Here is a 17451-nt window from a genome sequence, read left to right on the forward strand (position 1 = left end):
TGTAAGAAGCCGGAGCAGCCAAATCGGGAGTGCAGAGGTCAGGCTCACCTGCAGCAGAACGAAGGCGCTGACGAGGACGCCAACGCCAGTCATCAGGCCACTGAAGTAGGAGAAGAGAGCCTCGCGGCAGCCCCGTGTCCAGATGTTGAGCTCCTCGGTGCGGTGGTCGTAGTCGTAGTGGGCCGAGTTGTTGGTCAGGTGGTGCTGGATGCAAGGTCGAGGCGATCCCGGATTACAGCAGCTGAACGGGACACTGTCCATCAGGAACTTTCCGTCCACGTTGCTCAGGACGCGACTGCAAGGCAAAGGCACATGTCCGCTGTCAGTTGAACATGTTTTGTGGAGACCTACACCCTCTCGCCTATTTGCCACTTTTCATCTTAGGTCATACACGTAGGTCTTAGGCACCATTTTGTGGCATCTTCATGCCCATGTCTGAGTCCTTTGCTGTGCCACCAGCCATCTTTGGTAACCTTGTGGCTGTCAGTGGACAAAAAGCTAGCTCACGTGTTTGCCACCAACTGGATACCAAAAAGTCCAAAGTTCGTTGTTAGGGTTGACAAATGATTGTGATCATGTGATTATGTTGAAATCACACAAAACCTTCCACTTTTCCTTGACTTGAAACCTTCCAAATGATGTGGAAACATTCTTGCTTAATTAGTTATCTCCACTTGTATCTTTTCCACAACCTTGTAAAACAAAGAGCTAAGACCCTCTGCACTGATTAACCAGTTTGCAGAGGTGACCCCCGAAACCTGTTCACTGTCACCCCCACCCTGCTTTCTCTCAATAAATATTCTCTTGCAAGAAGCGAAGGGCCGACTGCTTTCAAGCACCTCTGTACCACACAGGGTGCTGATGGCTTTCGCCGCTTGCAAGCGTAAAATGGCCAAACTGTCTCACGTGTGGTTCTTGTATAGAAGGTAGAGTGGACAAAACTCTATCATCTGTATTTGTTTGTGCAAATCAGTATGATTGGTTTCGCACCTGGCGCGTGTTAATTTGACACATAACTAAGCTATCTGAAATTGGCTTGCTGACTTTGACAATAAACAGTGTTAATGTCTCCAAAATTTTGGGCGGTAGCCTGACAAGTGGTGGTTTTGCCTGACAGCACCACATTTATGGCATTGCGTCTGCCCATGAAGGAACGCATTCTATACATACTTGTGACAGTGTGACACAAGACGGTGAGACATTCAGCGGCACGTGTAGCCCGCCCGTGGAGCCCACCCGTGGTGCCTCCCTGTGGTGCCTGGCCGTGGAGTGGATGCCAGCTCTCCTGAAGCGCCTGGCTAGCCGGCCCGCGGGAGCATTGTCGAGTGGCAAGATTGGCAGCCACAGCTGCTCCGCAGCGGATGGCTCAAGCTCAAATATGTGAAAAGCCGGATGGAGATTGGATACAAGAGTTGAGACATGGCCGTGCAAGAGAAAAAGCAATCTGGTTTTAGATAGGCTACGAAGGCAGTCAGCCCGCTTTGTGTTTTCCACGACATGAGCCGCTGACGTGAGAGCGGACACGGGGCCTGAAGCATGCAAGACCGCGCTGCCACGTCACTGACCTTGTCATATCGGAAAAGATCACATGGTGGCAGATTAAAGATTTAGGAGCACTCTCACCTTTTAATCCACCTTCATCCTCTTCCGACCTCATTATCATTAGCTCTTGGACCTACCTGTTCCCCATAGGCTATTTAGCGACTGGCTCCAAAACACAAAATCATGGCGCCAACCGACGTGCGGTTTCGGCACTCACTCTTTGACTTCGCCGTTGCTCATGTCCAGATAGCGGTTGCTGATCCACTGTACCTCGAACCAGTCCCTAAAGTTGACGTTGCCGCAGCAACGAAACTCAATCTGCGTCAAGTCCAGCGTGCGCTTCATGAAGCAGCGCCCTGGCGTGTCGGTGTCCTTGTAGAAGCGAATGCTATTCTTGAGGCCTTGCGACAGCGTCAGGTAGACAGCAAACTGCATGAGGAAAGAGAGCAGCGCCAGCAGCAGCATCAAAATGTTGAAGACGCAGCACAGCAGCAGGAACTTTCTCAGCATGGGCTTCCACTTGGAGTACTTTAGCGGGTCCAGCGAGTCATGGCAGACTTTGGCCCCGAAGCTGTTGAGGGCGCAGGCCAGCAGCCCGGCCAGGATCAGCAGATTGGGCACCAGGTGGCTCTCGTTCTCGTCCATCAGCTCGCTTCTCTTGCGCAGCTCCACCTTAAAGAAGACACCCAGGCCGAAGAGGAGGACACTGGCCAGGACCGATGCCCAGTAGAGGATCCACAGTCCCTGGGCCAGCTTGACCCGCTTCTGCAGGTTGAACTTGACTGGCATGAAGGGCATCTTGAGCACACAGTGGACAAAGCTTGGCGCTTGGGTTTTGCCGCTACGCTAGGTCAGCCTCCGCATCCATCAGGCCAGGCGACGTGGGGCTGGGGGGGCACCCATTGTGCGTGGCCGCAGCTCGTAAGTGATGAGGCGCAAAGTCTTGGCGAGGCTTCACCAGCTTCGCTCCAGGGGCAAAGTGGCCCACGCCGGCTCCTAAGCCAATTAGCTGAGCCCATAAGCGGGCTTACGCTAAATGGGGATGGGGCGGGGTCTGCAGCCATCGCGTGCAAAGTTACAGACAGACTGCTGTGCTCCCGCATCCTTCCTTTCATCCGTCCATTCAGCCATCTCGCTGATTCCCAGCCGGAGCTCCAAAAAGGTCCACTTATTGGTGGCAAACATCTCAGGGGATGCCATCTGTTGATTTGTGACAGAGACTTTTCTGGCATAAGGGGCGACACATGGGTGCAGGAGCAGAGCAAGAAGCAGCCGCTCTTGTTCAGAACAAGCAGGAAAAATAGTAGAAAGGAAGGCAAAGACAAACAGAATGAAAATGAAAGGTGCTTTGGAACACGTGACAGGGAAAAAAAAACGCAGGCAGCCCCTTGATCCCTCACTGAAGAAATGTGCTTAGTCCTCGAGGTCCTCACGCCCCAGTGACACTTCATGGTCCCGGTACAGCCATTGTCATCAAAAACTGATTTCATCTGAACAGTCAAGACCCAGCAAAGGATCAAACGCCACAGAATGAGAATAAAGTAGCTAAAAAAAAAAAAAAACTTCCCAGCGGTTAAAATTGTCCAAATCACAGCTTTCTAGGTTGATTTGCGCCGGTTTTGGATCCCTCAGCGCTCCAAAATGACCATAGCCATACGCCATAAAAAGAGTACCCCGCGGGTGACACCACTAGTGGACTTTCCGTCCACGCGGTAGCGGTAGTTGGCACGAAATGCTGCGAGCCTGCATCTCCAAGAACAAGAAGAAGTCATATCGTTCACCCCCCCCCCCCCCTTTTTTTTTTAGGCGATCTCGAGCGCCTCCCTGATGCTCCGATCGCTTTTGTGCTCGTCAGGTGTCCCCTAATTCATGTTGTCTTTAGTCAACGCTTGTCGGCCAGCTTCACTTAGCGACTGGTTCATTCAGTTTCTCAAGTATAGTGAGGAAGGGTGAAAAAAACGACTCGAAAAGTTTTGCTCGTCGACATCTTGACAGCAAAAGTTCTGCAAAGTAGTTATTTGGAACCAGAGGTGAGTAGGACCACATTTTCGATACTTTCTTGGACTTCCTTTACTTGCTTGTTGGCAGCTAGCTATGCTAACGTTAGCTGCTTCCGGTGAACTGGGAACAAAGTCGGACCGAGTACAAGAACTAAAGACAATTTTTGATTTGCGTAGTGCCTTTCAAAGGGCCCAAAGACGCTTAACATTTAAACAATGGCTGGGTCAATTCGAGATACGCTCAAGGAAAAATAATTAGATCAGGTACATTTTCTTGTTCATTTGAAATACCTGGTACAGTTTTTTTTTTGGTTGAATTTATTCGGATATTACAATGACAGCAGAAGTAGTTCAAAAGAGTTGTAGACGCACTTTTTTTCTGCACTTTTTTTAAACTTAAAGTTGTTCACGATAGTCACTCCACGAAAGAAATATACCCTGTACAATGTGTGTTTGGGGAATCTAATACTAATAAAAAATCTTGCTTTTTGTATGCCGTGTCCAGTGAAATGTCCCGAAAAAGTCAAGTGAGCTTGATAACGTCTTCATTACATCTTAATCACCAAATTTCCACGTTCATAAAACCTTTGCGCCCAGAATGCTTCTTTGTTGTTAAACATTCATCTTGATGTGCATGTTTTGTTTATCAGATGTATTATTATCGCTATGACAACGCTGAGGTCAGCTGCTGCTACAAATACCTCATGTTTACGTACAACGTCATCTTCTGGGTGAGTTTCGTCTTCCTCCTCTTCTACTTTAGTGTTGTCAAACCGGTGACGTGTTATGCACAACATCCTGTTACATAGAACCGGGATATTCCAGAAAGCGGATTATGTGAAAACTCTGAGTAAGTTAACCTTGAAATGAGAGAAACTCTGGGTTATCCAGTTACTGTGGTAACTTACTTTGTGAACATAACCTGCACGCTGGCAGGTTTACGATAAGAGACCCAGAGTTTCAACCAGTCTCCTCCCACACAAAGAAAGCGGTTAATCATGGATTGCCCGTTCATTCAAAATCCGATCAACATCGAAGCCGTAATAATTCGAAACACTTTACGTTGCGATAGACTTTCCGACCCAGATTAGACGTTTTATCATTTCTAAAAGAATATATTTTCGAATGCTATCGCTTTTTTTTTTAACAGTATAATTTATCTCAATAACCTCCGGCCGTGGGATGCCTAATGGTGTAGTGGTACACTCGCCTGTCTTGTGTGCAGGCACCATGAGTTCGATTCCCACACACCGCGAATGAGCACTCACATCAGAGCAAACTTTATGCATAGTTCGACGTTTTTTTTTGCAAATGGCGTTTTCTTTATAATATTAGGGATGCAGAGCATTACTTTTTTTCTGTTGGCTGAGCAGAACTCAATGTTTGTTTTAAAATAGTATCTTAATGAGTGTTAGTGTAAGCTACAGCATCACATTTTAAATGACTACAACATAAATGCGTTTGTGTCAAGTGTTAAACCACAAAGTGGAGAATTAACTGAGATGACGTTGGAAAACATTTTGTTTGGGGTTTAAATGATTTGAGGTAGTCACTGAATAATTTTTTTAGTTTAAACCAATATTGACTTTGTTTAATAGCGTAACTCCATTTAAAAAGTCAAAGTCAAAAGTCAAAGTCTGCTTTATTGTCAATTTCTTCACATGCCAAGACACACAAAGAGATTGAAATTGCGTTCCCACTATCCCACGGTGACAAGACATAGATCACAATGAACATACAAGTAAACAACACAAGAAAATAAAACAAGAAGGCACAAACAATGAATAGATAAGAGTGATGAATAAATAATAAATAAACAAATAAAACAATAAATAAGAGGAGCAAAAATGGAGCAAGCGTGCATACAGCAGACAGTCAGAATATAGCGCAAAAAGTACAGGACGCTACGCAGAAGGGGGAAGAGAGTTCAGGATCCTAACAGCCTGGAGAATGAAGCTGTTGGTGAGTCTGGCGGTGCGGGAGCGCAGGCTCCTTCCTGTACCTCTTCCCAGAGGGCAGAAGATCAAACAAAGAGTGAGCGGGGTGACTCACATCACTCTCAATCGTGGTCGCCTTGCGGATGAGATGGGAGGTTTAAATGTCCTTCAGGGAGGGGAGTGAAGCACCAATAATCATACCAGCCATGTTCACTATGTGCTGCAGGGCCTTCATGTTGTATTCAGTGCAGCTACCACCCCAGACAGCGATACAACTGGAGAGGACGCTCTCAATGGCGCCACGGTAGAATGTAGTCATGACGGCCGGAGGAGCACTTGCTCGCCTAAGTTTCCGCAGGAAGTACAGGCGGCGCTGAGCTTTCTTCGCCATTGACGCGGTGATGGCGGACCAGGAGAGGTCCTCACTGATGTGCACCCCCAGGAATCTGGTGCTGCTCACTCTCCACAACAGCACCGTCGATGGTCAGCTGCAGGTGTTGGGTGTGACCCTTCCGGAAGTCAACAACAATTTCCTTGATCTTGTTGACGTTCAGCAGGAGGTTATTGTCCCTGCACCACGCGGTCAGAAGGTCAATCTCCAACCTGTACTGAGTCTCGTCGCCCTTGGTGATGAGACCCACCAGAGTCGTGTCGTCAGCAAACTTCTCTATGCGGGTGTCGCTGTAGGACGCGGTGCAGTCATGCGTCAGCAGGGTGAAGAGCAGCGGACTGAGCACGCAGCCTTGGGGGGCCCCCGTGCTCAGCGTGATGCTGGCGGAGATTTAAAATAAATGAAAATCAAAGTGTCACAACCTAGCAAAACATGCCTTACCTTTTTGACTAATGTTTTTATGTTTAATTTTGAGCTGCTTCCAAGTCCTTTTTTCTCCTGTTGGATTGCACCTAAATGAAAATCAGATTTCATTCCTACTTAAATTCATAACTATAGGTTATGCTACGGTCTCATGGTTAGATGTTACATCAATGAAATAGTACAAACTTGCGCATCGGCTAGCAATTTCCTCCCATGACGTCTCGCTCTCCTTCGCTGCTGCAGACGTATTACCGTAATTTCCGGACTATAAGCCGCGACTTTTTTCCAAAATTTTGGACCCTGCGGCTTAGTCAGGTGCGGCTTATATAAGATTTTTTTCGTGATTTTTGTGATGACTTGATCACTTTTACTCTTAACACTATTATATACAGTAAAAGCTACAAAACAAACTGACAAATAACTCGTTTTCAAATCAGACGAGTAAAAACTGGTCAAATATTTAAAAAAAAAAAGATATTAAAAGTGAAGAAAATTTGCAATTCTAGTAATGACAGGAATTTGATGCGCAATTTGTCTTCGCAGGCCACATAGAATGATGTGGCGGGCCGTATCTGGCCCCCGGGCCTTGAGTTTGACACCTGTTCTCTAAACCCTTTCTCTTACGCTGCCATATCACTCAGAAATTACACAAAGCAGTGGCGCTGTTTGGACCATCTGCATTGTATTAAAACCCAATCAATCAGCATTTAAATTCAATTCTTCTGACATTTTGCTCACCAAAAACAGGTTGTAATGAATGTGAACTTTTAATGCATTTTATTCAGAAAGTTACTTTAAACCTTAAACGGCGGCGCGGCGTACTTATGGATTTTTCCGGCCTCCGGCCTCCAGGGGGCGCTCTAGCCGGTAGCAAGAGCGAGACAGGCGAAGAAGAGATAATGCGCCGAAGAAGACGCGCTAGTTTGTGTTTACATTTCGCGCATCACGCAGAACGCGATCAAGACGGAGATTACCGAAAGGAAGCCTTTATGGGGGACAAAAGAAATGCATATGATGCCGCTTTTAAGGCAAAGGCAGTCGATGTTGATGACATTATCTTGTGTCTACTCTGGAGCGTACTTATGGATTTTTACGGCCTCCGGTCTCCAGGGGGCGCTCTAGCAGGAAGCAAGAGCGAGACAGACGAAGAAGAGATAATGCGCCGAAGAAGACGTGCTAGTTTGTGTTTTGATCGTCTCGCGCATCACGCACACACCCGCATTCACACAAAGACAGGAAGCTTTTATACACAAACCGTCATTATGGGGGACAAAAGAAATGCATATGATGCCGCTTTTAAGCTATACGTGTCGCTCGCTAGTTTAATGTAATTTAGCGCTTCGTGCATGAATAAGATTAGCATGAACACACCCTCTTCACACTCGAAGAAATGCATAAAACCGACGACGAAAGAGCGACTGAGAAAGTGTGAGGCGAAGGATATCTAACGCTATTCCAATCGGACACTAAGGAAGAAGACTTCGATGGTTTCAGTGCACAGGAGCAAGATGAAGACGGCTCTTTTTTTACTTTTACTGGTATGTTTTTTTAACCAGCCCTGTTAGTGTTGTGCTACCGGGTTGCTGCTGTGTTACCGCCGCGTCTCAGTGACTTTGCTGTGTTACTTCCGTGTTGCTGCGGTATTACTGGCGCGTCACAGGCACTGTTTGGAAAGAAATGTTAAGGTATGTTGTTAAAGCTTTAAAAAAACTTTGTGTCCAGTCTTTCTTTGCTATTAACTCGCGTGCACACTTCCGCGTTGCTGCGATACTACTGCTGCGTCACAGGTTTAGAAAGACATGTTCAAGTATGTTATTAAAATGTTAAAAAGGCTTTCTATGTACTGTCTTTCTTCGTAAAAAACTCGTGTGCACGCGCGGCTTATAGTCTGGTGCGGTTTATGTAAGAAAAAAACTGAAATATCCCTGAATTTTAGCTGGTGCGGTTTATAATCCGGTGCGGTTTATAGTCCGGCAATTACGGTAGATTTGCGGTGAGAAATACATTTGTACTTGCTGTCGGCTTGCAAAAGGACCTTCAACTCCGTTGTGGTAAAATAAGGTGATCTGTTTTTCCTCAGTTGGCATGGTGACTCGTGGTATCGGGGCTCCATTGATGATGGCTTTTTATAGTGGTCGTGCACGCGCGTAACTCCAGGTTAACATACTCACAGTTGATTGAACTAACTCAGATTAGTTTTTCTGGAACCGAATACTCAGTCTCCCATCTCAGAGTAAGTCAACTCAGAGTTCAGGGATAGACTCAGAGTATGTTGAACCTGCTTTCTGGAATACTCCCCAGGTGCTCCCACAGTCACATGGTCAAAAGTCTACACACCTCTGTTCAAATCCCATGTTTTCATCAAAATGCTAACATTTAAAAAAAACTCTCACAAATAACGGAGAGTTTGTAATTTTTAAATAAACCGTTTTGTTCTGTTGGTTCAAACTGTTATTAAAACCCGAGAGGAGGAAATGAGCGACATGATCGATGCAAAATATTTGCCCTCTTTCTCGGGGGCGAATTGTGCCTGGACCAGCACGAAACAACTGTTAGGAACAAACAGCGCTCAGGACCTGTCCCGGCATCCTCCTACCCAAAAGTGGAGAGGGGGCCTCCCTCTTGTCCACTGTGCTCAACTTAGCACTTAAAAAAGCGACAGACATGCAATTTGAACAGAAGACAACCGAGCATAACAATTTAGACGGACAAAAAAATGGAACCACAGTTAGCCAGAGTCTCAAGTTGTGTTAAAAGGCCGTCTGTCCGTGCTGTATGTGTTGCAGCTGGTCGGCGTGGTCTTCATTGCGGTGGGTTTCTGGGCATGGAGTGAAAAGGTAAAAGCCGAATGGAAAGATAGATGACGTCGACCCTAAGCGTAAACTTAACCCTGAGAATCAAATGTGTCCTCAGGGTGTCCTGCTGGACTTGGCGCAAGTGACCCGTCTTCGAGGTTTGGATCCGGTGTGGTTGCTGCTGCTGGTGGGCGCGGTCACCTTCATCCTGGGCTTTGCGGGATGTGTGGGAGCTCTGCGAGAAAACTTCTGCCTGCTCAAGTTGGTACGTGCGAACGGGGGCCATCTTGAAGTCTATGCGCGGCAAATTGATTGTGGCAGCGAAAATAGTTGACGGGATTTTCTCCCCTGCTCGTCGCGGTTGGGACGCCGCCTGAGCTGGGTGTGGTCCAACCTGGACTGAACACAAAGCTCGTACAGAAAAACAGTCCCACTTGTCGAAGGATAACTTTGAGCTGTATAGCCAACTCGGACGGATGCAGGCAGCTCGAGTGCCTGCAGAAAGCTCGCCAGGGTTGCCTGAGCTGAGTTTTCTCAGAGTAATTGGGCAGGTGGGCGAGTCGCGGCCCCGATCGCAACCTGGATCTTGGCGCCATCGGGCGGATGTAGGTCGTATTGTTGAGATGACGGAGAGTAATCCAGAGAAATGAGTTGCAACTGATTCCTGATTCTGTGCTTTGCGTGTTAGTTTTGCGGCATCATTGGCTTGATCTTCTTGGTGGAGCTGGCGGTCGCCGTGCTGGCCGTGCTTTTCCAGAGTCAGATGCGAGAATGGATCAATGGCTTCTTCCTAGCCAACATTAAGGTGTACCGAGATGACATCGACCTGCAGAACTTGATCGACTCGCTGCAGAGGACGGTAAGACACATCCGACCCGCGGGCGGCTCCGCCTTCTAAAGTGCCGCTGTGTGCTTGTGCCGCAGAATCACTGCTGCGGCGCACAACATCCCGATGACTGGGACGTCAACGTTTACTTCAGCTGCAACGGAACGCATCGAAGCAGAGAGAAGTGCGGAGTTCCGTTCTCCTGCTGCGTCGCCGATCCCGCCGTGAGTAACTCCGACCGACCGCCTGCCCGCCCGGCCGGAGCTGGAACGAAAGCATTTCCCCAACGCTCGACTCAAATGTGTGCTCTCCAGGACACAGTGTTGAACACGCAGTGTGGCTACGACGTGAGAAAGAAAGACAAGGTAAGGCTTGCCAATGGTTGGTATGACTCGTTTCCTCCACAGTCAACTGGGCTGTCGCGCTTGCCTTGGAAGACTGCCTTTGGCCTCTCATCTGTTCCTGCAAAAAGGCTTAGCTCGTGGCAAGAACTGATGAGGGGACCAAAGGTGGTCTTGGAAGACAAGCCATCCATCCATCTGGGGATGACCTCCAATGCCAAGGAGGCATGATATCCTGTTTTCTTGACCTTGGTGAATGAGCTGTACTTGTAGAGTGCTTTTTCTACTTACTACTCAAAGGGATTCACACTGCTTCCTCATTCACTCATTCACCTACTGATGACATGCCATCAGGAGCGGTGGACACTTGGTTACAAGGGCTGGGGATGGAACCCCCAATCTCTACCACTGAGCCATGCCGCCCCATGGCCCGTCTATTGAAACTGTTGTTGTTTCAGGCAGAGTGGCCGGATCATATTTACATGAAAGGTTGCATTGCTGCGCTGGAAGACTGGTTACCTGAAAATCTTTACACACTGGCTACCGTCTTTGTCGTCATCTCTCTGCTGCAGGTGAGTGAAAGCGCCACAAATGTCTCTCTGTGATTGAAACGCACACATGCACACGCACAGTGTACAAGTACAGTACAAGTACAGTGTACACGCACAGTAAAGTGTACACAGGGCCTGACTGATAAAGATTTATTTTAGGCCGATTTTCGGCAGAAAAAAATACTGATTCTGATTAAGATAGGCATTTCTATTTAGGCTGATTTTCGGCAGAAAGAAAATACTGATTCCTGATTCATCGGCCGATTAATTTCAAAACTTTAGAATGCATTGGATCACTATTTTAGTGGCTGTCTGTTGCGGAGCCTGAGGATTGTATAGGGGGTTGGCTCGAATGTTATGCTCTTTTCAGGATGTGAGAGCAGGTGTGTGTGTGCGTGTGTGCGCGTGCGTGTGCGCGTGTGTGTGTGTGATTCTTGTGAAAGATGTGTGTGGTTCTGCACCAGACAGAAATACAGCAAGTCAATGCTCAACTTCTGACGTCACACAACACTATAGACGGCCCACATCACATAACTAACTCCGCGTAACGGTTCCGCCATACTAAATAAACAAATGAAGTACTCTAGACAACACACCAAACATAAGTCATTGAGACAAGGAAACACACTTGCTGGCGACCGTTAACCGCCGTGGAGCTACGTAACGGCTACTATGATGCGAGGAAAACTTAAAGGAGTGCGCTGAAGCTACCAACCAAACGGCGCACACACGAAACAATCTGCGATCAGACAAACAGCACAACAGTAAACAGGAGTAACACTTAAATGTATACAGGACTGTCAGAAAATTTGAATATTGTGATAAAGTTCTTTATTTTCTGGAGTGCAATTAAAAAAACAAAAAAGTCATACATTCTAGATTCATTAAGTCAACTGAAATATTGCAAGCCTTTTATTATTTTAATATCGCTGATTATGGCTTATATTTTAAGAAAACTCAAAAATCCAATCTCAAAAGACCAAGTAAAAAAAAAAAAATGTATAAAGGCAAAACAAAATCAAACATTTGAAAATGTCCATTAATGCACTCAGTACTTGGTTGGAAATCCTTTTGCACGGATTGCTACATTATTGCGGCGTGGCATGGAGGCAATCAACCTGTGGCATTACTGAGGTGTTATGGATGCCCAGGATGCTTCAATAGCGGCCTTTCGCTCATTTGCATTGTTGGGTCTGGTGTCTTTCAGCTTCTTCTTCACGATACCCCACAAATTCTCTATGGGGTTCAGGTCAGGCGAATTTGGCAGGCCAATCGAGGACAGTAATGCCATGATCAGTACACCATTTACTGGTGGTTTTGGCACTGTGGGAGGTGCCAGATCATGCTGGAAAATGAAAATCATCATCTCCATAGAGCTCTTCAGACGGAAGCATGTAGTGCTCTAAAATCTGCATTTACTCTGGACTTGATGAAACACAGTGGACCAACACCAGCAGCTGACACTGCTCCCCAAACCATCACTGACTGTGGCAACTTCTCACTGGATTTCAAGCAACCTAGATTTTGCTCCTCTCCAGCCTTTCTCCATACTCTGGCGCCTTGACTTCCAAATGAAATACAAAACTTGCTTTCGTCTGAAAAGAGGACTTTGGACCACACTGCAACTGTGCAGTGCTTCTTTTCCATAGCCCAAGTCAGACGCTTTTTCCGCTGTCTTGAGTTCAGAAGTGGCTTGACCATGGGAATAAGGCTATTGTAGCCCATTTCCCAGACACGTCTGTGAACAGTGGCTTTTGATACCTGGACTCCAGCTTCAGTCCACTGTCTTTGAAGCTCCCCCAAATTCTGTAAGCGACTCTTCTTCACAATGCTGTTAAGGGTGCGGTCATCTCTCTTGGTTGTGCAGCGTTTCCTGCCACATTTCCCCCTTCCAACAGACTTTTTGTGGATGTGCTTTGAAACTGCACTCTGTGAACAGCTTGCTCTTTGAGAAATTTTTGTCTTACCTTCCTGGTGGAGGGTGTCAATGATGGTCCTCTGGAGAGCAGTCTGATCAGCTGTCTTCCCCATGCTTGTGATTTAGTTTACTGAACCAAGCTAAGTGTTTTTCAAGGCTCAGGAAACCCTTGCAGGTGTTCCGAGTTAATTAGACGATTCAAGTGATTAGTTGAATACCCTACTAGTATACTTTTTCATGATATTCTAATATTTTGATAGTATATTTGAGTTTTCTTAAGCTATATGCCATAATCAGCAATATTAAAATAAAAGGCTTACAATATTTCAATTGATTTGTAATGAATCCAGAATGTATGACATTTTTGTTTTTTCAATTGCATTACAGAAAATAAAGAACTTTATCACAATATTCAAATTTTCTGAGACAGTCCTGTATACTCACTTTTTGGCATATACGCACACGATCACAGCAACACGCTCAGTCGATACCAGCCACTTTAACTCCCGCTGTCTGTAACTTTCCACTGCGCGTGGTCTGCAGCAATCGCGATAAGCTGATATAACTCACGCAAGACTTGAGGTGTGGTGATGGTGATGTAACTTTCCAACACAACATTCAACTCAAAAATATACATTGATTTTCAACGTCAACATAGGAACCTTTCTAACACTGTCGATTTGTATGAGGAGTTTGACTATTGGAAGGGAGGCCTGCTCCCTGTTCCCTGCCAGTAGTGAGTGTCACCTGGGAAGATATTGGTTGAAAAAACAACTTTGCTTTTTGGTTCCCAGAATGCGTTGCCTGGTGGAATGCATTAATAAAGTAATTAGGACAGTAATTGTTGTAATATGTCTGTTTACATTACCAGAATGTGTCACATTTTTGCTTGATTTAAGCTGCACTATATATTTTTTTTATAAACTATAACTTGAGGTTGTGAGTAAAAGAGTGACATCCAGCCAGGTCAAGCACAAGTCCTGGAAATCAGTTGAATATGACAAAAGTGGTATTCATTATTACGTGTAATGATCGTGTGCTGTCCATCAGATGGTTGGCATCTACCTGGCCAGGTCGCTCATCTCAGACATTCAAAAGGTCCGATTCTCCAACTGAACCCAGCAGCGGCGGATGTGGCTGGATCTCTTGGGAGCTTGAAGACGATGGATAGAAAGACTGCTTCAGCTCTGTGGCCCCTCCTCACTTTTGATGGTTGAGCTGCAGCTGTTTTCCCCTTTTTGATCTTTTCTCTACTCACGCTTCCAAGTCACAAGACCACACAGTGTCGCTCCAATTTGCAAATACGGTTGGCAATTTTAAAAGACAAACAGGAAGTGAAGGTCTGACATGATCTGTTGGTTTTTCACACTGGATTCCTTGGGCTCCGCCTCATGGCTGAACAACAACAAAGTGTGAAAGCGTTTTGCATTAAAAAGTTACTTTTTATACGCACTTTTTGTTCATTGATTAAAGTCTTATTGCCCACAATTGTCATGGGGGGAGTTTGAGCGCCATTGTTCGATGACCAACAATCTGCCCCGCCTGGGGTGCAAACCCATGTGCCACGGTCAACGGCTTGGGAGCGCTGAGCACTCAGCTGAAAGTCTGGGACGGACAGCTATGTGGTCATCACTCTGCATGAGGTCGCGCAAAGTGAATAACGTTCAATGCGCACAGCTCAAGCTGGCATCTGTTAAATGTTGAAGATGAAATGATTTCAATTGGTCCAAAATACTAGAAAACGGGTGTCAACTCAAGGCCCTGGGGCCAGATACAGCCCGCCACATCATTTTATGGCCCATGAGAGCAAATTGGCAATAGTCATCCCTCGCTATATCACGGTTCACCTTTCACAGCCTCACTGCTTCATGGATTTTTTTCACAGTGCATTGTGTGTTATGGCTTCAGATGAAAAAGACACTACAGAGCGGAGTCAGGCCGCAGAGGCGCACTATATAGTACGTACTGATGATTAAAACTATTATTTTACTGTAGTTATCTGGAAGAAATTGTTTGCTTCTCTTTATTAAATAAATGCTTGGGCCTGAAAACAAGTTTTGTCCTTTGGTTTCAATGTTATACCTGCATAATAATGGTAAAAAAAATAAAGGTTTCTACTTCAGATTTCACCTATCACGGGTTCTTTTTGGAAACGAGGAATTATTGTACTCAATTTATCTTCACTTTGAGATATTGCTTGATTTATTTTCGTTACATTCATATTTTTTAAATATTTGAACAATTTTGAAGTGTACCGTCTATAACATGAGGCGCTCATACATTTATTTGAGTTCATAATGGCACTCCACAGAAAACTATAACTACGATGCAGCCTGTGACAGAAAAAGAGTTTGACGCCCCTGCTTCAAAAAGTCAAAAATAAAAATATTTTCTGACTTTATTTTGGATTTTTTTTTTAAATTGTAGTGATAGGAATAAGTTATGGGGGAGAGAGTCTGGTTATTTATACTTGGCCATAGTTTTGTACTTCCTATATGTTGTATTAAATAGTCCAGAGACAAGTTTCGCGTATGAGAATTAAGTGTATACACAGCATCACTTGCATACACGACGTCTCGAATTCCTTGGACGTTAGTTGACGCTTGGCCTAGTACCGGTCCGCGAATTTGAAAAGAAGCCTGCAATATGAAATGGACAAACGGGGGGCACTGCCGCCAACCAAGCGACCAGTTGCGAAGCGGAAACCGCTCCCTCTCCTTCCTCGGAGTATACGGGCGGAGTCGGAAGCGTGCACGAGTGAGCGTCGCTCGGTCCGTCTGCTCTGAGGTTCCGTCGTTTAGACTTGGTTGTGCCCTTCAGTCCTTACCCGGCCTCTTTCTCAGCGGCTGCAGTGCGCGAGGCGCCAAGGAATCGGGCGGCTCGTCGTGGTCCACGAAGCGGAGAACGCAGCGGAAAGCGGAAGACATCGGCGGCGTCGCGCTCGTTTCTCCCATTCGGAACGCAAATTCGCTTCTCAGCCGGGCCGGAGACCCGGCCTCTATCGAGCCACCGGCGTCGCCTGACTGGAAATGGACGCTGGCAGTTTAGGTGAGCAGTCCGCGCGTCAAAGGTTGCTTCCTCCTTTGGCAGGCGGCGGGAATGAGCGCGTGCGTCTTTCCACGTGTCACCGAGACTCCGCACAACCCCCACCCAATCTCAGCAAATTGAGTCGTGCGCCACGGTCAACGATGACGTTACGAGCAGCGTAGGCACTTAGTAGTCGTTGCACTTTTGATCCCCGGATGGTCGTCAGGCGTAAGGCGACTTCATGTGTTTCCAATACGTAATCTGTACACTTGACGTCACGCGCTGACTACTCTCGTATTCTGTTGTACAACGAAAGCCCCGTGGGTGGCGCTCGTTCGTTTGTACAGTACGCAACTTCGTGGATGGCGCTCCAGGAAGAAGTGGACAATCAATCCTCTCCAGCATCTTATTTAACGTTCTAAAATATATTTATTATAGATCATTTTCTCAGACCCCTTATGTAGCTCTGGGAGAGAATAAAAAAAATCTAGGAGCCGTCCCCGAGTGACTTTAGAACTCCGGCCACCAAAGACTTAACCATGTTGGCTTCATCCGAATTATAATAATTTTCTCTAGATGGTTCTATTGGTGGTGTTTTGAAAGATGACAATGATGACTTTTTGGTTAACACTATTAATATCCTTGGGACTTGTTTTCTACACGAATGCAAAGTTTTGAAGGTGAATCGAAATTTCTTCTATTTTCACAATGAGTTTGTTTCTTTTTCAAAGACCGTTTCGATTTATGAAAAATGGAGATGATATTAATCTTGCCTGATAATTGACAATTTCGTGTTATGTGAAAAGCCCTAGCTAATTTTAGTTGTATTTTTATTGTACTGTTTCGTATTTTATATGGTGTCGCAAACAGTCTACTCTTTGCATTTTGTATTTCATAATGATGGGTGCCATTGTCATTTACTGTATGATTGACAGATGTTAAAAAAAAAAAATCCGCTTGTACAGTGCATTATGGGTGAGGTAATTTTTTTGGGCTACCAACTTGGTTTTCCAAACAAATGAAGAGCACTGTAGGAAGCTGTTATTGAGAACAGTGGTCCCCAACCTTTTTTGCGCCACAGACCGGTTTCGTGTCAGAAATATTTTTGCGGACCAGCCTTTATATGAATAAATAATACATTTACAATAAATATATAAATGCGATGAAATAAAATGATACGACTGGCATAAAAACAAGTACAAATGACATAAAAATAAAACTCACCATTACGTTGAATTAGTGGGAGCACTGAGCTTGTTTCTCAGAAATTAGCCGGTCGGTCCCATCTAGGCGTAATCGGAGACAATGACACCCGAAGTGGTTAAGGTTTGTCTTTTAATGCAGGATACTTGGTCTCCATGTGCCGAAGCAGTTTTGAAGGCTTCATTGCCTCGTTAGCTAGCCTGTCTCCACACATTATGCAGAGTGGGCTTGGCGCGTCAGTCACCTGTGGTGATAAATCCATATTTTAAGTAGGACTCCAGAAATATTCTTTTAAATGCAGCTTTCCTTTTCTTAGAAGTCGTTGCCTCTTCTTCTTCCGTCTCCTCATTGGGCTTTTTTCCCTTTCCGAAGAAGCTTTCCAAACATCTCTGTTTCTTGCTCTATGTGCTTGCTTCGCGGGCTCAACTGAGGTGACATGTCACGTGACCGAGACGAGCGTCTTGACCTGAACCGACGGATGTAATTGGGAAAGAATC

General features: G+C 45.8%; 3 protein-coding genes and 1 long non-coding RNA gene across 11 annotated transcripts in view; 2 read left to right on the plus strand and 2 right to left on the minus strand.

Moving 5' to 3' along the window:
• prph2b (peripherin 2b (retinal degeneration, slow)) overlaps window positions 1–2561 on the minus strand; it is a 3616-nt gene extending 1055 nt beyond the window's left edge. The window contains exons 1-2 of the mRNA XM_088385450.1: window positions 1760–2561; window positions 49–295 (exon numbers count right to left, since the gene is read on the minus strand). Coding sequence (XP_088241576.1) covers window positions 49–295; window positions 1760–2340 — 828 coding nt within the window. The 5' untranslated portion in view covers window positions 2341–2561. The remainder of the gene's footprint in view (window positions 1–48; window positions 296–1759) is intronic.
• Window positions 1–14853, plus strand: part of tspan14 (tetraspanin 14) — a 94480-nt gene extending 79627 nt beyond the window's left edge. The window contains exons 1-9 of one of the 5 annotated variants that reach the window (XM_088385439.1): window positions 3323–3572; window positions 4193–4273; window positions 9080–9130; window positions 9207–9353; window positions 9777–9947; window positions 10013–10138; window positions 10229–10279; window positions 10714–10827; window positions 12014–13135. In XM_088385439.1, coding sequence (XP_088241565.1) covers window positions 4193–4273; window positions 9080–9130; window positions 9207–9353; window positions 9777–9947; window positions 10013–10138; window positions 10229–10279; window positions 10714–10827; window positions 12014–12091 — 819 coding nt within the window. In that variant the 5' untranslated portion in view covers window positions 3323–3572 and the 3' untranslated portion in view covers window positions 12092–13135. Of the gene's footprint in view, window positions 1–3322; window positions 3573–3659; window positions 3807–4192; window positions 4274–7515; window positions 7832–9079; window positions 9131–9206; window positions 9354–9776; window positions 9948–10012; window positions 10139–10228; window positions 10280–10713; window positions 10828–12013; window positions 13136–13774 lie in introns of those variants that run through there. The other 4 variants (XM_088385440.1, XM_088385438.1, XM_088385441.1 and 1 more) reach the window with 4 other exon arrangements.
• LOC148393592 (uncharacterized) lies at window positions 5184–11658 on the minus strand. Its single transcript, XR_015860487.1, has 3 exons — window positions 7374–11658; window positions 6312–6382; window positions 5184–6250 (listed from the first exon to the last, which is right to left on the minus strand). It is a non-coding gene; the product is annotated as an uncharacterized LOC148393592 (long non-coding RNA).
• Window positions 14854–15434: 581 nt separating the features above from the next.
• Window positions 15435–17451, plus strand: part of eml4 (EMAP like 4) — a 61551-nt gene continuing 59534 nt past the window's right edge. For all 4 annotated transcript variants that reach the window (XR_015860485.1, XM_088385443.1, XM_088385444.1 and 1 more), the window contains exon 1: window positions 15435–15772. Coding sequence is in view for 3 of the 4 variants with exons in the window: in XM_088385443.1 (XP_088241569.1) it covers window positions 15754–15772 (19 nt within the window). In the remaining variant the exon portion in view is untranslated. The remainder of the gene's footprint in view (window positions 15773–17451) is intronic.

Source organism: Syngnathus floridae, chromosome 9 (genome assembly GCF_059516105.1).
Source record: "Syngnathus floridae isolate MCC-2025c chromosome 9, RoL_Sflo_1.0, whole genome shotgun sequence".
NCBI classification, from domain to species: Eukaryota; Metazoa; Chordata; class Actinopteri; order Syngnathiformes; family Syngnathidae; genus Syngnathus; species Syngnathus floridae.